At 44.0% G+C, this 27,615-nt stretch overlaps 1 protein-coding gene across 3 annotated transcripts in view; it reads right to left on the bottom strand.

Moving 5' to 3' along the window:
• Positions 1–27,615, bottom strand: part of RGS7 (regulator of G protein signaling 7) — a 132,304-nt gene that overhangs the window by 41,951 nt on the left and 62,738 nt on the right. For all 3 annotated transcript variants that reach the window (XM_070401168.1, XM_070401169.1, XM_070401170.1), the window contains exons 3-4: positions 22,501–22,597; positions 3,974–4,024 (exon numbers count right to left, since the gene is read on the bottom strand). In XM_070401168.1, coding sequence (XP_070257269.1) covers positions 3,974–4,024; positions 22,501–22,597 — 148 coding nt within the window. The remainder of the gene's footprint in view (positions 1–3,973; positions 4,025–22,500; positions 22,598–27,615) is intronic.

Genomic DNA, 27,615 nt, shown 5'->3' with positions numbered 1-27,615 from the left:
TTTTCCCAACAGGCTGGAAAACAGAACATAATACTGTAACTGTCATACTCGGTCTACAGCAGCCAACAACTGCTTCCAACAAAGGATTAATCCAATTTGATGAGGAGAGATATCGCTGTATTTGTGCAGGGATGACATAAGTTTGCTAACTTGACGTCTGGGCAATATGAAACTGTGCAGAATAAATTTTTTATTCTAACAAGTGCATACGTATACAGAAAATACAAAAGAGTGAGATTCCTTTATGTTTGTGTATATTTATATGCAATTTACTTATGGATTTATTTATGTTTCTTAGACAAGTAGTAGCTAAGGTGGTTCTTTAACTCAAGGATTCTCACAGTAGTTCCAGAAATGTGAAATCAAGAAAAATACATTTTTTTAAAAAAGCAAGTGAGGTTAACGGATTAAAAAGTCTTTCATGTTTTCAATGGTTTATTTCTGTTTATGGTACTGCCTCAGTGACCAAAAATTTATTCAGCTGCCATTGCATATCTGCTGGCAAATTAGGCATATTTATCAAATTTGGGGGCACCGTGGAGAGCTGGGAAGCAATGAATAATACAGAGGGTGCATGTTTATAAAAATGCAAGGCCAGGTGAATGTACCTACTGTGGAAGGACAAGATATTCTCCTTCCGTCCCACACCTGGCTGAGTCGAAATAGCTCAGAAGAGCAAGGCAGGGTGTGGTGTGATCCAAACCTCCACCATCTTTGTCTTATCCAGTGGTTCTCAACCTTCTGGCCCTTTAAATACAGTTCCTCATGTGGTGACCCAACCATAAAATTATTTTCGTGGCTACTTCATCACTGTCATGTTGCTACTGTGATGAATCGTCATGGAAATATCTGATCTGCAGGATGGTCTTAGGCGACCCCTGTGAAAGGGTCGTTCGACCGCCAAAGGGGTCCCGACCCACAGGTTGAGAACCGCTGGTCTTCTCTCCTACTATTTGCCAACAGTATTCCCAAAAAGCTGACCTACTCAGTTTGCCTGAACTTTCAGAAAATAAGTGTCTGCACCTGCTACTCTTCCAAGCTGGACGCCAGTGCCCTGCCCTTGAATCCTGTTCAACCAGAGAGGGTATCGGCAGGGTGTCCGGATGCCTGTTAATGGCTTGAAAATGTTTGGAACGCTCCCAGAAAGAAAAAAGCATCACCTACAAGGTGTTATTTCACTTAATATGCTATTATTTTAGGCCTCGAGATACATTTCCAGCCGATGAATTTATCTTTCTCTGAGACTCTGGCTATGTCCTGGCTGTGCCTGGCTGCGTTCCAGCGTGAGCTTATTTCAACCGATATATCATGGTTTGTCTCCAACAGGAGCTTCTATTTGCTCATAAACGCCTTTTCCCCCCAGAATAAAAGCAACCTTCTTAGGCTGTTGCAGGACATTGAGAGCATTTCCCTGCAGCTGATCAGCATCCATCGTGGCCTTTACTTAGAGAAAAACGAATGATCTGGAACCTATGGGTGGGTAACCCTGGGAGGTTTCATCTTCTCTTCGACAGTGAAACCCTTTCTGTGCCATGAGGGTCATGGTAGAACCTAGGAAGGATTTTTCCCAGAGCAAAGCCCACAATAAAGTCCCACTATTTTCTTTCCTTCTTAAAAAAAAATATTTGTATTGATTTCAGAGAGGAAAGGAGAGGGAGAGAGAAAGAGACAGAAACATCAGTGATGAGAGAGAATCATGGATCTGCTGCCTCCTGTGCGCCCCCTCCTGGGGATCGAGCCTGCAACCCGGGCACGTGCTCTGACCGGGAATCAAACTGTGACATCCCGGTTCCTAGGTCGATGCTCAACCACTGAGCCATGCTGGCCCGGCTCCTCTCTTATTTTTAAATATTTTCAGAGAATTTACAGGGTTCCAATTAGACCTGGCCTTCTAATAATGGTTTAATCTCTCTTTAGGAACAGTTCCAAACGGTATGATTCGTTTCACCCATGCAACCATGAGAGGAACTTTCAGAATGTCACCTATGTTCTTGGTCCCATTTCATGAGAACCAGGCTGCCAGACTGATTCCTTTTCTATGGGCAAAGTCTGTTCTATCTTCAGAACAACCATCAGTGCGTCTTGCTTTTCTTAAAAAATCTAGCATAGAACTTTCCACTCAGTAGAGGGTAAATTAGCTCATTAAAAAGTAAAACAACCAGACAAACAAAAATTAATTTTGCAGCTTGTCATAAGTATGACTAAAGGATAGTATGCCCCCCAGACATGACTGACTGTCTTTGTATGTATCTTCAAATGGAGCTCTAAAGCATCCTTAAACCGCCAAACAAGCAAATAAAATCAGTTTTATACTCATTATAGCTATAATGATATCTCATGGATAAATTATAAGCAATAATTGTCTCTTACTCGCTTATTGTATCTGTATATTTTCCCTGCTTCTCCTCTGTCACTGAGGTACACTTTCAATCTTAAATTACAAAAAAATATGCTTTTGAATCATCTTCATTCTTTGAGCAATAATATTCCTTGAAAATCAGGCTCCTGGTTGTCAGTGATTGTGCCTGTTTAGTTTGGTTTCGGTTGTGTGTGTGTGTGTGTGTGTGTGTGTGCTGGGGTCGGTCCTCCGTCTGGTGCTATATTTTATTTTTATTTTTAAAAATATATTTTTATTAATTTCAGAGAGGAAAGGAGAGGGAGGAATAGAAACATCAACGATGACAGAGAATCACTGATTGGCTGCCTCCTGCATGCCCCCTACTGGGGATTGAGCCCACAACTCGGGCATGTGCCCCTGGCTGGAATCGAACCTGGGACCCTTCAGTCCGCAGGCCGACGCTCTACCCACTGAGCCAAACCGGCTACGGCTGGTGCCACAGTTTATAATAAAGTCAGGCATGCTACTAAACGGAGGCCACAGTGTAATCTTGGTACGACTGTGGCTTCCTTTCCCAATAATTATCACCTCTTTTCACCTCGTCATAATATGATGCTGGCAAGGGCCGCTTCATCTTGACTTAACTGTTTTAATTCCACTTAACCTGCTAGGATAAGTACAGTATTTTCAAAGCTCGTGTACCGAAGGAAGAGGGGATGCATATAGGCGTTTATAATGAGAGCTACACTTTACGATAACATGGCTTTTATAAAGAAAAATAAAATTTCTGCATCTCCACGTGCTGTTATTTCCAGAGCGTTCTAAGGTGGAATAAGAGGTAGGAGCAAAGCCAAGCAGAATTCTGTTCTAATCAAGGGGAAGATGGTAGTGTATTTCCATCTTTCTCTGCCACGACAATCTCAGCCACTATAATCCCAATTTGTTGTTGTTTTATTTGGTTTGTTTTCTCAGCATCTTTTGTAAACAAATACATCTTATTTTCATTTCAGCGATGTGAGCTGTTTGCCACCTGTGAAGGCTCTTACAAGATACTATTTAAAAGGCATTAAGGATTCCTCACATACGTAGGAATTTGTCCCCGGCGATGCAGAGCTGTTCCCGTGCCCTGCAAATCAGATTAGAACTGCAGAGTAGACACACTGTCCCCCACAGGGAAGGGATCCGAGATTTAAATAAGAGCATTAAAAAGAATCACGTGGACATGATGGAAACTAACAAGGTTCTCAGACCTCATGCAAAAATGGAGCTAAGGAAATTATAAATTAATGAGATTTACTTTTAGGTGTTTTACGAAGAGAAATCTCATTGCCTCCTGATCATTTGCTATAAATTCCATGCTCAATAGCACATGAAAAGGCACACAATCCCTCCATTCTGACCATCGCCACCCAAATCAAGTTTTATAAAATGGAATATCAAATACGTAAAAAATGGTCAACACAGACCAAATACATTTTAGATGAATATATGTTGACTACCATTAAATCTGCATAAATGTTACCATCATAGTTAAGTGTAATTATAACTTTTTCAGATTTGTTTGCTTGTCAGAGTAGAAACATATTTCTTAAAACCGCAAAAACAATTCAATCAACGGGAAAATGATTTATTTACCTGGATCTTCTATAGTTAAGTTCTTTATTAACCACTGAACAATGTCTGACCCTAGAAAAAGAAAAAAAGAAAAACACAAATATATGTAAACATTTGTCTATATATATTCATTCCAAGAATTCTTCACTTTTGGCACTCATACGAGTATACAGGAGAGATGATGAAGAATCTGCAGAAAATGTTAGGTTTGAGGTAAATTTTGAGATATGAACAAGGCAGAAATTTCGTTGCTGAAGGGGCATGTGTCAGAGTTCAAACATGGAGAGCAGTCCATAAAAACCACCCATTGCACACTTTCTGTACACTGCTCGCTGGGAGTAACAGGAACATGGAACTAGCAAGTGTCCACACTGCAGCCAGCAGGCCTTGAAATCTAGGCTAAAGAATTTGGGTTATTTTTCTATAAATCAGTCAGAGAAAGAGACACACTGTTTCTGAGCAGAAGATGACCTTGTCAAAGCAAGTTCAAGGAATTTGACTGGCCGTGCATGGGGAGAGCCTCAGACCAGATAGAAAGAAAGCAGGGCGTCAACATTCCTACCGGCTTCGGTCCAGGGTGGAAAGGATAAGGCTCCGGACCAGCTCAGTGTACAAGTGAATTAACACTAAATCGAAGACCTGCTTCAGGCCTCTGGTGAGTTGGGGAATTAACTAAATGAGGACTCGAGGTTCCCCAGGCCAGTGGCATTGTGAATCGAATGAATGGTGAGAATATGAGCAGAGCCCGGCTCAGTGGTTGAGCATCGACCTAGGAACCAGGAGGTCAGGGTTCTATTCCCTGTCAGGGCACATGTCCGGATTGTGGTCTCCATCCCCAGTGTGGGGCGTGCAGGAGGCAGCCGATCCATGATTCTCTCTCATCACTGACGTTTCTGTCTCTCTCTCTCTCTCCCTCTCCCTTCCTCTCTGAAATCAATAAAAATATATTTTTAGAAAAAGAAAACATGAGCAGAAATGGGAATTAAAGTAAGAGGAGTGATGTACCGGGGATTTTCATTACTATTAAATTTGGTTTTCTCATTTCCACATAAAATGCCAAAAATATGAATGGAAATAGCTGAGCATCCATGATAGGCTGCATCAGGGCTGCGTGAATGAAATTTCGTGTGAACTGAAATCCCATGGCAGCCTCTCTTGGAGACTGGCTGACGTGCAGCCTGCCCACCTGAAATCTGACCAGTGAGTTACATACATTAACCAGGGCTGAGTAATCCTAGCTGCAAAGGAGCTCAAAACGAATTTCAAAATTAACTGGGTGATCCAACTTGGTCATAATGTCCTAAAAGTTTCGAGTACACTCATACCCACCATCAAAGTCCACAGGCATGCATTCTAAAAATAACTTCAAGTGTTGAGAGTTCTTCTTTTTCCATTGTTCCTTTCATAGCTGTCCTTGATTTAAATGCATTTTGATATTGTTAGTGATTTCAGACAGGGAGGGAGAGGAAGGGAGAGATAGAAACATCAATGACAAGAGAGAATCATCGATCGGCTGCTTCTTGCATGCCCCACACTGGGGGATCAAGTCCGAAACCCCAGCATGTGCCCTTGACCAGAATCAAACCCGGGACCCTTCAGTCCACAGGCTGATGCTCTATCCACTGAGCCAAACTGGCGAGGGCTGAGTGGGATATTTTTTAAAAATATATATGTTTATTGATTTCAGAGAGGAAGGGAGAGGGAGAGAGAGAGAGAGAAACATCAATGAAGAGAGAGAATCACTGATCGGCTGCCTCCTGCACGCCCCCTACTGGGGATGGAGCCCACAACCCGGGCATGTGCCCTTGACCGGAATGGAACCGGGCCAGGGCTAAATGCATTTTGAGAAGATGGATTTACTTAGCTCCTCAGGAAGCTCTGAGGAAAGGAAAGGATTGCCAAGTGTTGTGTGCAACCTCATAGCCTAAGGTGTTCCCTTGAAGAAAGAGAAGGGGAACTAGGTTTTCACATATGTATGAGGTGACCCTGACGAAGGTAGACTTCTCTGCACCCCAACCTTATGCACGATCCAGGCACCCCGCGCCATGTCCTCATTTGCACATCTATTTGGGGAGTCCATGTGAGCAGCCCCCGGAAGGTGTCCACGCTTTTGAAGAAAGCTGACCGTTCCAAACAGGACTACTTTTTTTGTCATGGTGTGAAAAGGGATTTAAAAATGCTTTTAGGGAAAGTTTTTTTTTTTAAGTTTTCTCTCTTTTTTTCTTTTTCTTTTTGCTGAGCATAAAGAAATACAAAGAAGGCTAATTGGAAATTACGTAACTGAAGAAATGGGAAACTTTCCTTCCTAGCCTAGTTTTAGGTATTCATGTCCTGGTCAGAGCCATAACTCCATAAAAGTTAAGGGGAAAGCCTGGCTGGCGTGGCTCAGTGGTAGAGCATTGAACTATGAACCAGGAGGTCATGGTTCAATTCCCGGTCGGGGCACATGCCTGGGTTGCAGGCTTGACCCCCAGTAGGGGGCATGCAAGAGGCAGCCAATCAATGATTCTCATCATTGATGCTTCTATCTTTCTCCCTCTCCCTTCCTCTCTAATATCAACATCTATATATCTATCCATCTATCTATCTGTAGATACATATCTACACCTATATATATCTATATATCTATATACATATATATCTTATATCTAAATAAATCTATCTATATAAATAAAGTTAAGGGAGAAAAGGAAATATAAGAAGAGGTCAGAAAAGTCCCTAGGCCTCTTAGTCCATGTGAGGGTCCAACAAGAAGTCAGCAGCTTGGAAGGGGGTCCCTACCAGCACCCAAGGGGCACCTGGATTCCAGACCCCCAACCTCCAGAACCGTGACAAGTACATTCTAGTTGTTTCTAAACCCCCCGGTTCATGGTGACTCAACCCAGGCTGACGAAGCCGAAGGACACCTCGGTGGCTTTCCAGTTTGGCAATTCTGAGCCAAGCTGCGCCCAACATTCACGAGCGGGTTCTCGTGCGGACGGCTTTTAACTCCTCTGGGCAAATGCCAGGGAGCAGAACGATTTGATGACAGGGCCAGTTTCGTGGTGTAAAAAGCCACCACACAGTTTCCCAACGCGGCTGGACCAGTTTGGCATCACAGCCTCACTGGCGTTTGGTGTTGGCAGTGCCTGCATGTGGGCCACGCTGCCAGGTGCGCGGTGGTACCTGGTTGTTTTAATTAGCATTTCTCTGGTGCCTTAGGATGTGGAGCATCTTTTCTGATGCTCCCTTGGCTTCTGTACATCTCCCTTGGCCCTGTGTGTGATAAGGTGCTGGGCTCATTTTTCATCAGGTTGTTTGTTATCTTCTTGTTGAGTTTTAAGAATTCTTTGCTTATTTTGGACAACAGTCCTTTATCAGACGTGTCTTTTGCAAATGGTTTCTCCCAGTCTGTGGCGTATCTTCTCATTCTCTTGACATTGCCTTTCATAGCACAGGAAGTTTTAATCTTTTTTTTAAAAATATACTTCTTTTACATTTTTTTATTGATTTCAGAGAGAAAGAGAGAGGGGAGAGAGATAGAAACATCAATGACAAGAGAGAATCATTGATCGGCTGCCTCCTGCACACTCTACTAGGGATCGAGCCTGCTACCCGGGCCTATGCCCTTGTCTGGTATTGAACCTGGGACCCTTCAGTCTGCAGGCCGTCGCTCTATCCGCTGAGCCAAACCAGCCAGGGCAGAAAACTTTCATTTTAATGATGTCCAGCTCATCAATGATTTCTTTCATGGATGGTGGCTTTGGTGTCGTTATCTGAAAAGTCGCTGCCATCCCAGTGGCCACCTGGGTTTCCTCCTCTGTTGTCTTCTAGGAGATTTGCATTTTACATTTAGGGCTGCAATCCATGTTGAGCAATTTTGAAGAGGGGTGTGAGGTCTGTGTCTAGATTCCTTTTTGTGCATGTCCAGTTGTTTCAGCACCATTTGTTGACGGGACTATCTTTCCTTCATTGTATCGATGGCCTTGACTCCTTTGTCAAAGACCATTGACTATATTTACGTGGGTCTGCTGTGTTCCATTGACCCATTTTTCTATTCTTTTACCAACACTCCCCTGCCTTGGTTACTGTTTTATAGGGAGTCCTGAAGTCAGGTAGCCTTTGGTACTCCAACGTTGCTCTCCTTCCATCGTGTTGGCTGTTGTGGGTCTTCTGCTTCTCTGTGTGAATTCTAGAATCCACATCCATGAAATGACTTGCTTCAATTTTCATTGGGATTCCATGAAGCTGAAGAGCCGACATCTAGACAATATCTTCCTCCCCATGAACATGAACTATCTCTCCACTTACTTAGCTATTTGATGATGTCTCCCATCAGGGTTTTGTTGTTCTCCTCAGATAAAGCTCTTCTATGTATGTTTTTTAGATCCACAGCTAAGTATTTTTAAAAATATATTTTATTGATTTCCCACAGAGAGGAAGGGAGAAGGATAGTTAGAAACATCGATGAGAGAGAAGCATCCATCAGCTGCCTCCTGCACACACCCCACTGGGGATGTGCCCACAGCCAAGGTACATGCCCTTGACTGGAATCGAACCTGGGACCCTTCAGTCCGCAGGCTGACGCTCTATCCAGTGAGCCAAACTGGCCAGGGCCATAGCTAAGCATTTTTAATGAAACGTTTAATTTCAAAATAGTTACGGATTCACAGGCCATTGTCAAAAGCAATACAGAGAGATCTCATGGATCCTTTACAGAGTCCTCCAAAAGGGAACATTTTTCAAAACGACAGGACAATAGCCCAACCAGCTTACCGGCACTGATACGAGGAAGACACAAAACACTGCCATGACTACAACTTCTCTCAGGGTGCCCTTCCGTGGGCACACTCCCTTGCTCTTAACCCCTGGCAGCCACTCATCTATCTCTCCTTTCTGTAATTTTGTCATTTTAAGAGCGTTATACAAACAGAGTCATTCAGAAAGTAGGCAACCATCTGACACTGACTATTTTTTCTCACTCACTGGGCACAAGTTGCCGGAGGGTCACCCAGGTTGCTGCCCACGTGACTGCGATGATTATTCTAGAGGAAGAATGGACCAGGGTCTATTCACTCACGCAGCTGCTGAGAAACACGTCTGTCCATTTGAGCTCTCACGGATCAAGATGCCGAGGCCGTAAACATGTCTGTGCGGACTTTGGGGGTCGGATCTTTATGACGCTGGGATAATGCCAGCAGGTGCGATCGCTGTGACAGAATTGCTTTTGTACAAAAAGAAATGACCAAACTATTCCTACAGCGGCGACACCATTTTACACTCCCACCAGCAAATGCCTGAGAGACTCAGGTTCCTGGCGGTGAATGATACTGAACATGTTTTCATATGCTAATCTGATGTATGTCTATCTCTCTGGTGAATAACTTTTAATCGTTTTCTAATTGGACTTTATTTTTTAAATGAATTTATTGGGGTGACATTGGTTAATAAAATTTCATAGGCTTCTGCCCTAGCCGGTGTGGCTCAGTGGATAGATGTTGGCCTGCGGACCGAAGGGTCCTGGGTTTGATTCCGGTCAAGGGCACGTACCTGGGTTGCAGGCTCCTGCCCAGCCTGGGCCCTGGTCTGGGCGCAAGCAGGAGGCAACCCATCGATGTGTTTCTCTCACATCGATGTTTCTCTCTGTCTTTTCCTCTCTCTCCTTCCACTCTCTCTAAAATCAATGGAAAAATATCCTCGGGTGAGGATTAAAAAAAAAAAATTACATAGGTTTCAGGTATTCAATCCTAAATACATCAACTGTCTACTGCAGGGGTGGGCAAACTTTTTGACTCGAGGGCCACAGTGGGTTCTTAAACTGGACCGGAGGGCCGGAACAAAAGCATGGATGGAGTGTTTGTGTGAACTAATATAAATTCAAAGTAAACATCATTACATAAAAGGGTACGGTCTTTTTTGTTTGTTTGTTTTATTCATTTCAAACGGGCCATAGTTTGCCCACGGCTGGTCTACTGCATTGCGTGTTCACCAGCTCAAGTCAAGACTCCCTCTGTCACGATGCTGAGTGGCGATGGTTAATGTTAAAAAGCTGCAGGGGAACCTGAAAGGAACATTCCTCTGCATTTCGCAGCTCAGATGGACTTCGGCCTCCTCCCTGCTCATGAGAAAATGCAGATCCAGCGGCAAGCCGCTTCCCACTGGGGCTGAGCCAAAGGAAATGACCTTGTCCATGGGTCTCAGAAGCTGTCCCCTCAGAATGAAAGCATCGAGACTTCACTTACAGTATGACAGTTCCTCAGCGTCGCGACACAGTGAACCTGTCTCTGCCGTATCGTATTAGTAAAAGGCGTGATGGCAGGAGGGGACAACGCAAGGTAGTGTCACTTGGGACAGCTGGCACATTCGCGGGACTTTTCGGCCTGATCACAGAAGTCCTACTCTCAGGAAAATTCCAAGGAGGGGCCCAGAAAGAGAACCTCCTTTGCAGGCCACCTCCCTGGTGTTGGACATGAACCTGGGAAAAGGCGGCGATGGCCAGCTCTAGATAAAGGACTGTCAAACGCTGTTTCTACAAAAGTCTTCGCTGTCAGATGCCAGATTCACACCACCAAGCCTGCGTTTTCTTCTTCTCTGCTTTGCGAAAGAATTGCTCTTTTCTTCCACACTCTCACATTTCCAACGGTTATTGAGTGGTAGGTCTTAAAATGCAAAGTCTAGACCGCACGATAGCACCAAATATAGAAAGCCCAAATTATCTCTGTCAGCGCATGCGCTCTCTGTCTACATCCACCCCTCAATCTATGAAACTCGAGACTGTCCAACCATCAGACAGCGTTGTCTAGATAGAATCCGAATGTACTTATGATATGAGCCTTGAAGGCAATGCTATCTAAATATCAAATTTTAAACATCAACGGGCCACAGCACTCCATCGATTTTAAATTCACCGGGCTCTCTAATAAATACACTCTCTATTATTTGCCTATAGGTTTCTACAGAATTAAGTTTTGGTAGGCTGTCTCCAGACCTTTTGGCTGTGGCCCAAATGCCGTCACAGGAATAGGCAGGTGAAAATTCCTCGTCCAACCACGTGACTATGCAGTCACTTCCTAAATAGGGAAACTAGTCAATTGATTTGTTTATTCATTAAATCCTTTGAATATTTATGATGTTCCAGGAAGCACGGTGACATTAAGAGGCCACAATCAAGTGAAGGCAGAAAGACATTTCCATAAGTAACCAGAGTAGGAAAGCGGTCATGGATGTGGATATGAGTGGGAGAAAGGACGATGGAAATCTTGGGAAGAAAGAAATCGTTCCTGCCTCTGGCGATTGGGAAAGGCACTTCACTGGCCTTGAAGGGGGAGTAGGTTCTCACTGGAGTGAAAGGTGAGATTCCCACGTGGGGGAAAGCAGGCTCCATAGCTCACACAAGGCAAGCTTTGCAATGAAAATGACATGCAATCCAGTCGCATGCACGTGCTGCACTGAGCCAACCTACCTGTTTGGACAAAGGGTTCATCTTTTTTAAAAAATGTTTTTATTGATTTCAGAGAGAGAGAGAGGAAATGAGAGAGAGAGAGAGAGAGAGAGAGAGAGAGAGAAACAGCGTTGTGAGAGAAAAACATCTTTCGGTTGCCTCTTGCATGCACCCTGACCAGGGACCAAACCCACAGCCTAAGCGTGTGCCATGAGCGGGAAGCAAACCAGCAAGCTTTCGGCTCACCTCCTGAGCCACACCAGCCAGGGCCAAAGGATGAACTTTTTAAAATATATTTTTCATTGATTTCAGAGAGGAAGGGAGAGAGAGAGATAGAAACATCAATGATGAGAGAATCATGGATCGGATGCCTTCTGCACACCCCCTCCTGGGGATCAAGCCCGCAACCCGGGCATGTGCCCTTGACTGGAATCAAACCCGGGACCCTCCAGTCCACAGGTTGACGCTCTATCCACTGAGCCAAACCAGCTAGCGCAAGATGGGACACATTCTTAACAAGATCTATCATAAAATGGGCATTACAGTCAAGTGCCATCCAACCATGACCCAGAATGCACTGGGGCAGCCACAGAGAGCTTCAAAGGGTACAGGACTTGATCTGTCTTGTGAAGAAACTGGGGATTAGATCCTCGGAGAGAGGGAGAAAGTAGGAATTAGACCCTCAGAGAGAGGGAAGAGGAATGTCCCAGGCAAGAGGGTTGACCAACGTGGGCAGGTGGGCCCTGACAGGGAACTGACCCATGACCTCCTGGTTCACAGGTTGATGCTCAACCACTGAGCCACGCCGGCCTGGCAGCCACAGTGTCTTTCAAAACTGCTCCTCTTTAAAAAAGAATCCTCTCCACACAGTACTAAAGGTGGAAGCTGACATCCGAAGGCTGTGATCAGGGGACGGTGGGCTCAGCTGGGTCAGCCCTAGTCACACCCCCACCCCTCTGAACAGGGAGCACAGTGAGCCCCCACAGCACCCCAAACAAATCACACTGAATGAATTCTTCTTCTAGAAAAGTGGGGGTTCTGATACCTAACGGAAGAGGAAAGAATGGTCCACAGGCAACATCAATGCCTAGTGTTATGTGTTCCTGACGAAATTCTCATCAGTTCAAAATGGAGCAAGAAAAAGAAAAATGATGTTGACATTTTTTTTTTATGAAGCTAAATATATCTACTTTTTTTTAAAGTTTATTTTGCACTGCCTCTTCTAAATTTTTTTCGGTAATAAAGTGTCCTTCCTTTTAATAAATTAGAGTAATATCAGATTACAGCATTTTTTATGTCTTTATTTGGCAAAATAAAGTTAGCGACTCTATGACAGTCCCCTAATATATTATTTAATTTTACTTGTTCATTAAATCCAAACCTCTGGGAATTCTTAATCTAGAGCACGCATCTCCATAGCGCATTCTAAGCTGCTGCAATTGAGGTTGCCTGCAAAAAATTTAAAATTAAAATATTAAAAAAAGATATTCCTGCCCTGGCCAGGAGGCTCAGTTAGTTGAAGTGTTGCAGGTTCGATCCCAGCCATGGCACACACAGGAATCTACCAATGACTGCATAAATGAGTGGAATAGCAAATCGATGTTTCTCTCTCTCTCTCTCTCTCTCTCTCTCTCAAAAAAAAAAACCAAACTATTCAGAACTTCTCAGAACCTTAAAAATACTAATGCATTTTTTGTGTGAACTCCAAAAAAGAAGATACAGCATACATTATATCCCACAATTATTCAACCAAAGAATTCTCTCATGAAGAATCATGGTAACAGATCTGTCCTGGGAACCGTTCATCTAGAGCAGTGGTTCTCAACCTTCTGCCCTTTAAATACAGTTCCTCATGTGGTGACCCAACCATAACATTATTTTCGTTGCTATTTCATAACTGTAATGTTGCTACTGTTATGAATCGTAATGTAAATATCTGATATGCAGGATGGTCTTAGGCGACCCCTGTGAAAGGGTCGTTCGACCGCCAAGGGGGTCGCGACCCACAGGTTGAGAACCGCCGATCTAGAGACTCATCAAGCTTGCCCCTTTACCTGATGTTTGCTGATAAGGATAAAGGCACCATCACACTTTTTACGGAACGAGAAAGCCAAGGACCACAAACGAAAGAGAGATGTAAACTCGAATACTGCGTCATGTCACCCTCGGTTACCATTTCAGCATCTTCAACATATTCTTTTCTTCGCTTCGCCGGCACACTTGTGAAAAATAATCCCGACTCACACGCTTATATTTCCCCAAAGGACTTTAAAATGTCAACCCATTGTGTGAGTTTCAAAAGCATCTTGAGGTCTTTATTGGAGTCATGTGACTGTTGCCAGAGGAACTATCCAGTATCACGGGCGGGGATGGGCAGAAAAAAAATCTCTCTTCAGGTACCAAGCGCTGAAGAAAGCAGAAGGCGGGGAGACGTGCGAAGGGACAGGCTGTGACAAAGCTATTGTCCCTGTGCCTGTAAATTACAGCTCACAAGGTCCCTGGGACGACAGAGTCAGGAGACAGTCACGTAGCTCCCCTTAATACACAACGTCAACAACAACACACAATAAATAGCTTTTTTTTTCCTTTTCTCTTTTTTTAATATATTTTTATTGATTTCAGAGAGGAAGGGAGAGGAAAAGAGAGATAGAAACATCAATGATGAGAGGGAATCATTGATTGGCTGCCTCCTGCACGCCCCCCACTGGGGACCAAGCCCACAACCCAGGCACGTGCCCCTGACCGGAATCGAACCCGGGACCCTTCAGTCCGCAGGCCGACGCTCTATCCACTAAGGCAAACCGGCCAGGGCACAATAAATAGCTTTTAAAATACCAACACTATACTTCCTGCTGTCAAAGTGTGCCAGTTATGTAACAGAACACAAGTCGTTCTGTAATTAGCACTTGTTTGTAACATCATGCCCGCAGTGGCAAAATGAGTTCTGGGTTGTTTTTTTTGATTCAGGTAGAATCTATTGAGGCCATATGGAGAAGTGAGGAAGCCAGTAGAGTAACGTTAAATAGACTGAACAAGGGACAATATAATTACAACCAGCACAATGAGGGATCAATTCACAACCATCTATGCTATTGATCGAAAATGATTCAGAGAGCATGGAGCAGTGCTCATGTAGGAGGTGAGGGACACTCATCCTATTCCCTTCTTTTAACCTCCAGTTTTTCTTGAGCTTAATATTAATAGACTAGAGGCCCGGTGCACGAATTCGTGGCCTGCAGGATTGGGGCCGAAACCGGCTCTCCGACATCCCCAAGGGGTCCCGGATGGCGAGAGGGTGCAGGCCAGGCCGAGGGACCCCACTGGTGTACAATCAGGGCCAGGGAGGGACACGGGAGGTTGGCCAGCCGGGGAGGGACCGAGGGAGGGCTCCAGGGCGTCTGGCCCATCTTGCTCAGTCCCGATCAGCCAGACCCCAGCAGCAAGCTAACCTGCCAGTCAGACTGTCTGCCCCCTGGTGGTCAGTGCACATCATTGCGAGCGGTTGAGTGGCCTTAGCATATCATTAGCATATTACGCTTTGATTGGTTGAATGGACGACCGGACACTTAGCATATTAGGCTTCTGTTATATAGGATAATCCCTTTAGGATGAAACAGATACCAGTACTCAAAGGTCATTGCTCTGGACTCAGTGACTTTCTCCAGAAGCGAAGGCCCTCAGGTCTCAGCCAGGAAGTGTCAGGTGACTGTCAGGGCCCGGGAATTAGGCTGGGAAAGGTGGACAAGGTCCCCAAGTTCAATAATATAGCCTTGCACTTAGTGGCCTTTTCTGCCTGGAATTCTCCAACCAGGAGCTTCCCAAGGTTTCCAGGGAATAAACTCAGTGACTCCACTAGGAGTTGCATGGATTGGGGAGGCACCTGGGGACTCGCCTGCTCTAGAGCTGTTGTTTCAATGGCTCCAGCCCTCTTGCTAGCAGGCCACCGGATCAGAAAGGTTCAGAGAAATATCCTGTCACCGCTGGAGACGGGGTAGAATACTTATTTTTAGCTTCCTGGTGTTTGATCAGAAATGCTTTCAGCCAGGAATGAGTTCAATAAGATCTGTGCTTCCGGATGCTGCCAAACGCAGGAGCGGAGAAAAGTCAAATATTAAAGAACCTCCTTGCTTTCGTCCAAAGAAGGATGGTTCTTTAAGTTTTTAAAGAAAATGTTAGTTCTATTTTTACTTCCCTTTTGGATTCTCGAGGGCTTAGGCGAAGAGGAACATGGGTCTGGTATCAAAAAGCTTTAAAAACCAAAAAATGTCATACCGATAACTCATTAATCATTTATTTAAAAAATATATATTTTTATTGATTTCAGAGAGGAAGGGAGATAGAAATATCAATGATGAGAGAGAACCATGGATCGGCTGCCTCCTGCACGCCCCCTACTGGGGATCGAGACAGCAATCCGGGCATGTGCCCTTGACCTGGAATCCAACCGTGACCTCCTGGTTCATAGGTTGATGCTCAATCACTGAGCCACACAAGCTGGGCTGGGCCGAGCATCTTAAATCAACTCTCTTCCTTTCTCTGTAGAGTACTATTTACAGGAGGGAAATCGGATTGGCTCAGGAAAAAAAAAACCAACAAAAACACAAAAAAAACAATTTTGTGCATGATTCCCATAAGAAAAGGTCTCAAAGAAGAAATTGAAAAACAACTACCTACATTATTTTCTTTGTGCCAAAATGTGGCAAAGGGGAGTTAGGACAAAATCTTATATTTACGCAGAAAGCTCAACTGTTTCCACGGAAACCGGCCGAGCAGTTATGCAGATGATCTGAGTTCATAGAAATCCGAACCAAAGAATAAATGAAAAGGGGGAGGGGAAATGGCTAATTGGGATACAAATATGCCCTGTGGTGCTCAGAAACGGAGGTGTGCCCAGCGCCCTCCGTGCGGCCAGACCCCCCTCTATTGCGCTCCGCTCCACCATGCCTCGCAGATGTTGCTTTTTCCACAAAGTGAAGGTCAGACCCTCTTCCAGCAAAAACATCACAACGCGCTGCCTGGCGGAGCTGCACCCACGATCGCCCCAGTTCTGCCTGCACGGTTCTTTCTCTAGAGCCTTTCAGCCATTGTTCTGTCCGTGTTCATCCAGATTTTGTTCTGTTCCCTTCCACTGCACGGGTGCCCTTCAGGGCAGCTCAGCCTGCTGTTCTCCTCCTCCTCGCCTGCTAGTATCTCCTCAATAAATTCGGCCTTTCCACTGGATACACACCGGTGTGCTCAGGTGAATGAACGCCCCCACCCAGGCTTATAAAGTAACCAAGTCCCGCCCTAGCTGGTGTGGCTCAGTGGATAGAGTGTCGGCCTGCAGACCCAAGGGTCCCAGGTTCGATTCCGGTCAAGGGCATGGACCTCGGATGCAGGCTCCTCCTTGGCCGGGACCCGGGTTGGAGTGCGTGCAGGAGGCAACCAAATGATGGGTTTCTCTCACATCGATGTTTCTCCCTGTCTCTCCCTCTCTCTTCCACTCCCTCTAAAAAAATCAATGGAAAATATCCTTGGGTGGAAATTAAAATAATAATAATAATAATAATAATAATAATAATAATAATAATAAAGTGACCAAGTCCCTAAAACAAAAATAGCCACTTGGTCCCTACCCATGTCACCTTGAGAACATTCTTACTAGACTGATTTCTCTGTAAAGAAAGGGGCATTGTTCACGCTAAATGCAGAATGAAACAAGGAAGGATTATTTTATGGAATCATATTATGATAGGTTATATCATACAGTAGGCATCTATATGATATATAATATATTCGTATGTATATTTCAGTGACCTGTGCTTCTTTGTGATTTTATAAAATCAGATTATGGAATTGGATTATGGAATCTAGATTTACCTAGATTCAAATGTCACCTCTACTGCTTACTAACAGTATCACCTGGCTATTTTGCTTCTCTGAATTTTACTTATCTTTGTAGGAACACTAACATGTAAAATAATACATCTGAAGAACTAGTATTTGTTGAATGCCAAGCACATTGTAAGCGTTCAATAAATGTCAGTAGTTGTTAGACCCAAACCCATTCATGTTCATTTATACACCAGAGCCCGAGCTGTTATTTAACACTAGAGGCCCAGTGCATGAATTCATGCACGGGTGGGGGGTCCCTCGGCCTGGCCAGCGATCAGGGCCAATCGGGGCCAACTGGCCACAGAAGGACTGTGGGAGGTTCCAGGGCGCGTCCAGCCCATCTTGCCCAGTCCCGATTGGCCGGACCCCAGTAGCAAGCTAACCTACCGGCAAGAGTGTCTGCCCCCTGGTGGTCAGTGCACATCATAGCGCCTGGTCGACCAGTCAACCAAACGGTTGACCTATCGGTTAGACACTTAGCGTATTAGGCTTTTCTATATATAGATTTCCTGTTTTCCTTTGCATCATGAGAAGTAAAACTGAAATCCATGTTTCTTTTCAACTTGTATATACCCTCTTCAATATTTCAGATAGACTTTGAAAAATATTTATATTAATTTTTGGGATGTCCAGTGTTCTAAAAAAAAAATCAACTTTTAAAAATTAAATTTGTTGGGTGTTATTGCTTAATAAAATTGCTTTCGGTGTACATTTCAATGATACATGATCCGTATATTGCATTGTGTGCCCACCACCAAAAGTCAAATCATCTTCCATCACCCATATATTTGGCCCCCTTTACCTTTTACTACCCTCCCCCCGTCCCCTCTTCCCTCTGGTAACCACACTATTGCCTGTGTCTATGAGTTTCAGTTTTATATCCCACATATAAGTGAGATCAGATGGTTCTTAGCTTGCTCTGTCTGACTCTTTTCGCTTAGCACGATATTCTCAAGATCCATCCAGGTTTTTGCAAATGGCAATATTGCATCTTCTCTTGCAAGTGAGAAGCAGTTCCTGGTACATATGTACCACAGCTTCTTTGTCCAATCCTCTATCGAAGGACACTTTGCCATGGGCCACCACAAACAGTGCTGCAGGGCACACCGGGGTGAGTCTATCTTTGAGAGTCGATGCGTAAACCAGATAACAAAACTTAAAACGGAGAGTGTGTTTAAACTCTGGAGAAATTGGAAAATTGCGTTCAATTTCCTGGTACTCTACTCTGCAGCCCATCGAAGCTAGTAATCGCCAACGGAGCAGAGATGCCATCTTCTCAGTGCTCCCCGCAGAGATAAAAGCATCGTGCAGCGCTGGATGCCGACAGAGCAAATAATGAGATGTGTGCTCTTTCCACGGCCGAGATGCTGAGCAGTGAGATGTGTCGTGGGTGTAATCGAATGTCCGCGCCATCAGCTGTCCTAAGAGAATTCGTTAACATTGGCTGAGTGTCTGTATGTGCATGTACCACAGGGGCTACTCATTGAAATGAGCCATTTCTTTTCTTCTCCAGATGTGTGCGGCCTTTGGTAAGAATCGTGTCACGTGTCCATTGCGGACAAACTGCCAGGTGAAATAAATCCCATGAAGAAGAACACAGTGCTGGGAAACACAAAGACAGCAATGGCCCGGCCGGCGTAGCTCAGGGGTTGAGCATCGATCCCATGAACCAGGAGGTCATTCATTTGATTCCCTGTCAGGACACATTCCCGGGTTGCAGGCTCGATTCCACCCACCCCTGCCCCCCCAGTAGGGGGTGTGCAGGAGGTAGCCAATCAATGATTCTCTTTCACCATTGATGTTTCTATCTCTCTCTCCTTCTCCCTTCCTCTCTGAAATAAAAAAAATAAAAATAAAAAATAGCCCTAACCGGTTTGGCTCAGTGGATAGAGCGTCGGCCTGCAAACTGAAGGGTCCCAGGTTCGATTCTTGTCAAGGGCATGTACCTTGGTTGCAGGCGCATCCCCAGTAGGGGGTGTGCAGGAGGCAGCTGATCGATGTTTCTCTCTCATCGATGTTTCTAACTCTCTATCCCTCTCCCTTCCTCTCTGTAAAAAATCAATAAAATATATTTTTTAAAAATAAATAAAAAATAAATAAAGTAGCCAATTTAGATGCTAAGAAAGCATTGCAGGAAGCAGACCAGCATCTACAGTTCCCATGAAAGAGAAAAGAGCTTCTGGGCCCGGTCCGCATGGCGGTAGAGAAAGCTACCGCTAAAAATAAAATCCCTGAAATCTTGCCGTTTCGCCTAGCATTCTGGTGGCCGCAAAATGAGTAAGAGCTTGCTTTTCCTCTTGTTCAGATCAAACGGATCCAGCCGCGTTTGAAAGTAAATCATTGCTCGGCAAATGCAGCGAGAGCCCACGAAACAGCTAACTAAGCTTCTCATTCCTCAGCAGCATCTGGCCATTAGAAAGGCCATGACCTAGGACCGGTGCCTGGGAGTTCTTCGCTGCTTCTAATCATGCGTGTTGCTATTTTACGAGAAAGAAAGGATGACAACCGAGAGGGGTGAAGACTGTCACAGCAGAGACAAATTAAATTATCTACTTGATTATGTGGCGGCTCAGCCTCTCGTGTTCCCAGCTGGGTGGACTGTGTAGTTACTCTACGCCAGTCGCCCTGTCATTCTACCAGAGAGGTGGAACAGATGACCAAAAAATAATAATAATAATAAGACTTTTTTTCTTTCTTTGTGGCAAATGTTCACGTCTCTTGCCGATCTAGTTAGCATTTCTTGTTTTGCCCCTGAATTTATTTGTTTCAGAACTGGACTTGAAGAACTGCCAGTATAGTCAAGGCACTTTTTTTTCTCCTAGGAACTGTTCATACATTTCCCTTCTGCATTCTTGAGTTTTCTTTGGGATGGCATACAAACAACATATTCGAAGCACCATTTCTGCCCAAAGATTTGAGAATTGTTTTTAAAAAGCAATCTGTTTCTCTCTGAATTTCTGTCAGATCCAGGATAGCCATCCCAAGGGTAGACAGAAAATATTTCACAGTAAAAAGAAGTGTCTTAGGTTCTTAAAGCATCTCAGAAGTACCTAGTCTTAGAGTCTCCCAAGGAAATCTATTCCACCTTCCTTATTCTTACTGTCTCAACACTGACTCCAAAAATAATCAGTTTTAAGTCATATAAGGCATCTTGAAAGCTGTTCTCAAAAACATTTAGATGCAAACTACGTAGCTATTAAAACTTGCGTTGGCCCAGCTCACATCACCAAGCTTGCTCCTTTTCCTCCTTACCTGTGCTGTGACCCACAAGATAAGGTTAAATCTATAAAGATCATCTCTCCATGACACTGAGAAATATCCATATGACCCTTAGAGAAATAAAGGACATGCTTAAATTATTACATTTAAAGGCAACTTGATTTTTTTGTTTTGTTTTGGTAATCCTGGAGAGTGTGGAAGGGAGGGGAAGAGACAGAGAGAGAAATATCGATGTGAGAAAGACACATTGATTGGCTGCCTCCCTCACGTGCCCTGACCAGGGCAGGAATCGAGCCTGCAACCGAGGCACTTGCTCTTGACCCAGAATTGAACCCGAGACCCTTTAGTCTGAGGCCCAACGCTCTAACCACTGAGAAAACTGGCCAGGACTCAAGGCAACTTGATTTTTTAAGTTCATATATACCCCTCGGGTTTCATGGCTGAGGACAACGCTGCATCACAGAGACCACGAATCCTGCTCCTCCTAAATGAGGACCAAGTCAGCGAGGAATCGTTTGAAATTGCGAAAGAAAAGGAGCAAAGAGATTCAACTCCATAATCACCTACATTCTTGGAATGAAGAACCGTTTCAAACTAATAATAAAAAACCAGAAAAGAGCTCTGCGTGAACTAGAGGAATGGCCGGCCGGAACTCCCTCCTCATTTCTGACGATTTCCCCGTTGACGGTGCTTAGCGATTTGGAGCGCGCACCAGCTTCTCTGGCTCTGGAGAATTCATGCCCTAAAAGTTCAGCCTTCAGAAACGTCAAACAGCCCGTTTTCTTTGATAGCTGCCACCGGCAGTCCTTTCTGATCTCCGTGGCATATTCAATTTTAATGAAAACCTACACCATTCACAGGGAACCGGAGAGAGAATTCCGGCTCGCTGCCTGCTGTGGCTACATGGGGAACACAGCCAGCTCCCGGTCAATCCATTGAAAGACATGAAATGCATCCAACAGGGGAAGGCTTGCTTCACCAGGATCTAGAATCACCCCAATATTGACTGTCCGGGATATGAGAGAACACCCACTCGCCCTGAAGAGTCATGGGGTGGCATGCCAATAGACGTGTCTCGTTTTCGGTGAATTTGCGGGGCGTGAGGTGGTGGCGGTGGGTATTTCTGGAGGTACTACCTGAGGCTGGATGAGTGTATTTAAGGAAGGAAACTGGGGTAGCCCTGAGATGACTAGGTCTAAGTTGAGCAAAGGGAATGGAGGGCCCTGCCCCCCCCCCCCCGGCAAAGGGGAGGAAGCATTCCAGATAGAAGAAACAGCTAGCTCTGTGGTGGCAGGTGGCCATGGCACCGGAGAGCTGAGTGAAGTATCAGAAATGAAAAGTGGCCTCTGTGGCTAGGACCAAGAAAGCAAGAGGGAACATACCATGAGGCTGGTGTGACCGTCGGGTAGGGAGTCTTGTTAAAGATTTAGTTTCTGTTTTAAATATATTTTCATTGATTTCAGAGATGAAGGGAGAAAGAGATATAGAGATAGAGACATCAATGATGAGAGAGCATCATTGCTCGGCTGCCTCCTGCACGCCCCCTACTCGGGATCGAGCCCATAACCCCAGGCATGTGCCCTTGACCGGGAATTGAACCGTGACCTCCTGGTTCATAGGCTGATGCTCAACCACTGAGCCACACCGGCCGGGCTCATTTTTGAAACTCAGCTCATCACTGATCTTCACAAACATTCTCCTGACTCCCCCACCCAATTGATTTTTTTTTCATTCTCCTAACTCCTATCTACAGTCGACATCACGTTTGCCCCAAACATCTTTATTTTGAGGTTGTTTTCGTCCTTTCGCCTTTGTTCTCTATGTCTTTGCAACTAAGCATGGGGGTCATGATTTCTGCTCCTTTGTTTTGTCTTATCATCATCTCAAGTGTCCAACATGATGTGAAATACGGCGTTAGCATTTTGTCAGTAGCGACTGAGTCATGCGGTTGAGAGTTTCCTGAGTGAAAAGCTAGACAAGATTTTAGTTCTGGGGAAGACCCGGACAACACAGAGCCATACGGAGGCAAACTTACCAGAGAAGACGCTAGGGATCTTGGAAAGAAAGCTTTTGACAGTGCGAATGGGAATTCCGTTTTTCTCATCTTGCATGCGTGCTATGACGTCCTCCATCTAAATGACAATGACAAAACAATGAAAACCTTTCAGAAGTTGAATTTTTCATAAAAACCAGTTTTCATAACAATGTTGTACATCCGTCGTGCTCAACTAAGAATAATGGGATACTCCTACCTTGCTGGACTCTGAAATATTCATATTTGCAGTTTGGTTAAAAATGATGGAGAAAACAGCAGGGAGAGTGGCCGTTTCAGGCCCCATTAACCTACTAAGAGGCGTCGTGAATAATGCCGCTCTCCTAGTTGTACATGCTCTGCTTGGAAAGGTTGAGATAAAAGTGCTTATTTCTGTAACTGTCAGAGACCACTGTCATAGCAAAATGCACACTTCATTAATATTATCATCTCTCCTGAACTCACTGAGAAGGAAAACAGAAGGCCTAAAAGCCACCGTTTGGGTTTCCTCTTGAGGCAAAGACAGACGGAAAAAATCTAGTTCCTAAAAGCTAAAATCAGTCCCGAGGGCCACGTGTAAAAAATGCATCTGCTGCATTTACGGAAATTCCCTTACGCATTCACTCCGACGATTTCCTATCAAGCATGGTTTTTACTCACTGGGTTACCTGCTTTCTCACGATTAGCAATAGCCAATTGGATGAGGAGAATGTTCAAAGCAGACCAACTCATAGAGCAAGCTGGGCAGCCGGGGGACGAGGGGCTATGAAAAGTAACTCTAATCAATGATCGAATTCTTTGGGACAATTTATTTTTTATTTTTTAAATAAGCATTTTTAAAATATTTTTCTTTATTCATTTCAGAGAGGAAGAGAGAAGGAGAGAGAGATAGAAACATCAATGATGAGAGAGAATCATTGATCGGCTGCCTCCTGCACACCCCGCACTGGGGATCGAGCCCGCAACCCAGGCATGTGCCCTTGGCTGGAATGGAACCTGGGATCCTTCAGTCTGCAGGCTGACGCTCTATCCACTGAGCCAAGCTGGCTAGGGCTCTTTGGGACAATTTAAGTCCAAAAGATTCTAGTATCTCAAAAGAAGATGTATATTACCCATTACCTAGATACGAGCAATAGATCTATCTATCTATCTATCTATCTATCATCTACCTACCTATCTATCATCTATCTATCTATATCATCTATCATCTATCTCTCTATCATCTATCTATCATCTATCTACCTATCTATCTATCTATCTATCTACCTACCTATCTCCCAACTGGAGACAGAGAGATGAGTGGATAAAACTGAACAAGGCCTTTTACTAATATATTTGTTTACAACTGTCAGCACACTGTAACATCAGTGCAAACAGAATGAAATGGATCAGTTACGCTATTACTCAAGACTCCGTTTTTTCCATCTGTAACAGAGGGATAATAATAATAGTGTGCATCTTATTACAGGTGATAATTAATGGAACAATGCTCATTAAATATTTGCCATAATGCTCTCATCATCATCATCATCATCGCCATCATCATCATCGTCTTCCCTCATCACTGTACTAGAATGCCACAGACGCTTTCCTTTAGAATCCAGTTGGCAAAGACAGCTGTGGTCAAATGCCAGGCATTTACTGGAGTAATAAATTGCCCATCACAGAGCAGACAGATGCCCATGGACCAGCTTAGATTTCCTGCAGAAGACCGAGTGTGTGCTGGTATCTTCTAATCGAAAGATAGGGGGTTTGGCTAGAAGACATGTCAGGAAGAATAATTTCTGCACCTAAGCAAGGACTATGAAAACGATGGGGGGAAAAATAATATTTAGAAGAAAGAGGAAATGAGATTGCATCCGTTTCTGACAAAATGAAAATGTTTCTGCTCTCATATTTGCTTGATGAATTTGCCTCTTGAAGTTCATTAGTGGATCCCAATATTGAATTGAATTGAGATGAAATCCTCTTTGCAAAAGCAATCCTTTATCTATGCAAGCTAATGAGCTATTCCCTGAAAAGAGTATGTAAAAACAAAGGTCTCTTGCAAAGTAATTTGGAGAATATCTGCAGCTCAATTTGTTTAAAATGTTTTATACCTCTATTATGGAACTCTTCACATGTTATTGTCACTCTCAAACTATTGGTTTTCCCTTAGACTTGAACTTCTGGAGGGGAGAACCCTCACCTTGCCCATTTTTGTATTGCTAATCCAGGGGTCCTCAAACTACGGCCCGCGGGCTACATGCAAGTACAAATATTGTATTTGTTCCCGTTTTGTTTTTTTACTTCAAAATAAGATACGTGCAGTGTGCATAGGAATTTGTTCATAGTTTTTTTTTTAAACTATAGTCCGGCCCTCCAATGGTCTGAGGGACAGTGAACTGGCCCCTGTTTAAAAAGTTTGAGGACCCCTGGAATACAGAAAGTGCTGGCCCACAGGGAGGCTCAAGAATAAAGGAAGAGACATGAAATTTTAACTAACGGCACACGTTTTATTTTTCTGAGCGAGCCAGAGCAAAAAATCCAAGTTAAGTTGATTTAAGATTTTGTCTTCAGATGTTGGAAATACTTTTTAAAAAAAAAACCTAACATTTGGTGAAAAAATAGGCCGAGTCAAAAATGGTGGCACAGGAGAGCTTAATGTGCTATAAGCTAAAACATTCTGATGATTTTCTTCACTTAATGCAGAGACTCCTCTGCCTGCTTCTCAGAGGAATTGTTTCTTTCAAACCCTGAGGGTCAAGCAGTGGCTGCTTATGAGTCTGTCTTCCTGCTGGTAGAGGTGACGCTCAAGTTCACGGTCATGTGTCAGCTCCCAAGATGAAAGAGGCTACTGGACTCCCAACACAGGGCTCTTTCCTCCAGGAATTCATAATTAGCCTTTTCGCTCAAACAGCTTAGCTGTCACTTGGGTGCTTGTGATGTATTTCTAATGTGGCTCAGCGAAATGAAGGAGACGCGCCCTACACAGCTACACCTCTGAGGAGAGGAAGTAATGATTCAAGAGGGAACCCCGGACAGGGAACGCCCAACCACTGAGGAAATAAAAATCCACCGCCTTGAAACCTCGCTAGGTCCCTAATGTTCTTAAGAATAATGAACGACTGCCCTAGCCGGTTTGGCTCAGTGGATAGAGCGTCAGCCTGTGGACTCAAGGGTCCCAGGTTTGATTCCGGTCAAGGGCATGTACCTTGGTTGCGGGCACATCCCCAGTGGGGAGTGGGGAGTGTGCAGGAGGCAGCTGATCGATGTTTCTCTCATCGATGTTTCTAACTCTCTATCCCTCTCCCTTCCTCTCTGTAAAAAAAATCAATGAAATATATTTTTTAAAAAAGAATAATGAACGACATAAACTGATGAACAAAAATGGAACCAGATAGTTAGAAGCATTGAACAGACTGTCCAACCTATGAGGGAAGGCGGGGGTGGTGGGGGGGGGGGCGGTAAGGGGTAATAGATCAACCAAAGGACTTCTATGCATGCATATGAGCATGACCAATGGACACAGACAAGGGGAGGGTAGAGGGGGGAGAGCACATCCTGGGGGGTGGGGGCGGTCGGGGAGAGGTCAATGGGAGGGGAAGGAGACTTTATGTAATACTTTAAGCAATAAAGAATTTAAATTTTAAAAAAAGGATGATGAGAGGCTAATTACGTTTACTTGTAGCCATACTTGCCAGAACTGTGTCATAATATCAGTCATATTGAATTCATGAAGCCAAGAACTTTACGGACACCCTGACTGTGAGCAAAACATTTGTATGAAATAAAGTTAATGGTTTTGTGCTCTGTGGGTCTGAAAGAGAAATGAACCAACCAAAATTTCAAAGAAAGTTTTTCCAACTTCTTATGGTAATCTGCCCTTAAGCACAGGCATTTAGAAACAGAAATGAGAGACTGTATTGCGTGGTACATGCTTTCAAGTTATTGTGTGTAATCATCATGTTAAGTGTGAGCTAAAAAAAAAAAGTGGGAGAAATGAAAAAATAAATTAAACATGGAAGAAAGGGGTCACTGAAGTGCCTCTTGAATACCTCAGACAATTCGGTGGTGGCATTTATCACGTAACTTAAAACCTGCCTATAATTCTTTTTTTCTTCAAGAAGCCATTTTAAAGATGTGATTGGCGCTTCTGAGCTCGGCGGTGAAAACAGACAAAGTAGAACAGTTTTCTAAAAAAGGTTAAATAAGACTAGCAATGAGCTTAAAATTTGCAACCACAACTGTTTTCTGCTTGCAATGATTTAATTAAAGCTGCTTTAATTGGTGTAATTTCCCCCCATGTTACAGTTGGCAATGGTATCGTAACCCAGAATTACTCTTTTCATGTGAAAAACCTCGTGTTTACATGACTAATTATGACTAAAAAAGATACACTTGTAGAACCCAGTTGCATTTAAATCTGACCTTGTTCATCTTGAATGAACTAGTAGATGTACCTTTTCAAAAGCAGTAACTAATTTGGCGACGTTGAGATTTTATGCTCTGGCAATTTTACAGAAGGTAGAAGACAGATTTTTTCTGATTTATGGATGTTGGTTTTATTTATTTATTTATTTATTTTATAAATTTTATTGATTTTTTACAGAGAGGAAGGGAGAGGGATAGTTAGAAACATCGATGAGAGAGAAACATCGATCAGCTGCCTCCTGCACACCTCCCACTGGGATTGTGCCCGCAAGCAAGGTACATGCCCTTGACCGGAATTGAACCTGGGACCTTTCAGTCCGCAGGCCGACGCTCTATCCCCTGAGCCAAACGGGTAGGGCAGTTTTGTTTTTAAATAAAGCATCTCTCATCCATCTCAAGAAATATAACCTCTACTTTACTATTTTTTAAAAATATATATTTTATTGATTTCAGAAAGGAAGGGAGAGGGAGAAAGAGAAACATCAGTGATGAAAGAGAATCATTGATTGGCTGCCTCCTGCATGGCCCCTACTGGGGATCGAGCCCACAACCCGGGCATGTGCCCTTGATGAGGAAATCAAACCGTGACCTCCTGGTCCATAGGTCAACACTCAACCACTGAGCAACACCGGCTAGGCACACACATGTTTTTAATTATGTGATACCCAGATGTATGACTTCACTAATTGACTGGAGGATAGCTGC

This window comes from Myotis yumanensis, unplaced genomic scaffold (genome assembly GCF_028538775.1).
Source record: "Myotis yumanensis isolate MYYU_CA2020_CCGP unplaced genomic scaffold, mMyoYum1.0.hap1 SCAF_22, whole genome shotgun sequence".
Lineage (NCBI taxonomy): Eukaryota > Metazoa > Chordata > Mammalia > Chiroptera > Vespertilionidae > Myotis > Myotis yumanensis.
Note: the sequence above shows the minus strand (reverse complement) of the source record. Positions and strands in the feature narration are given on the sequence as shown.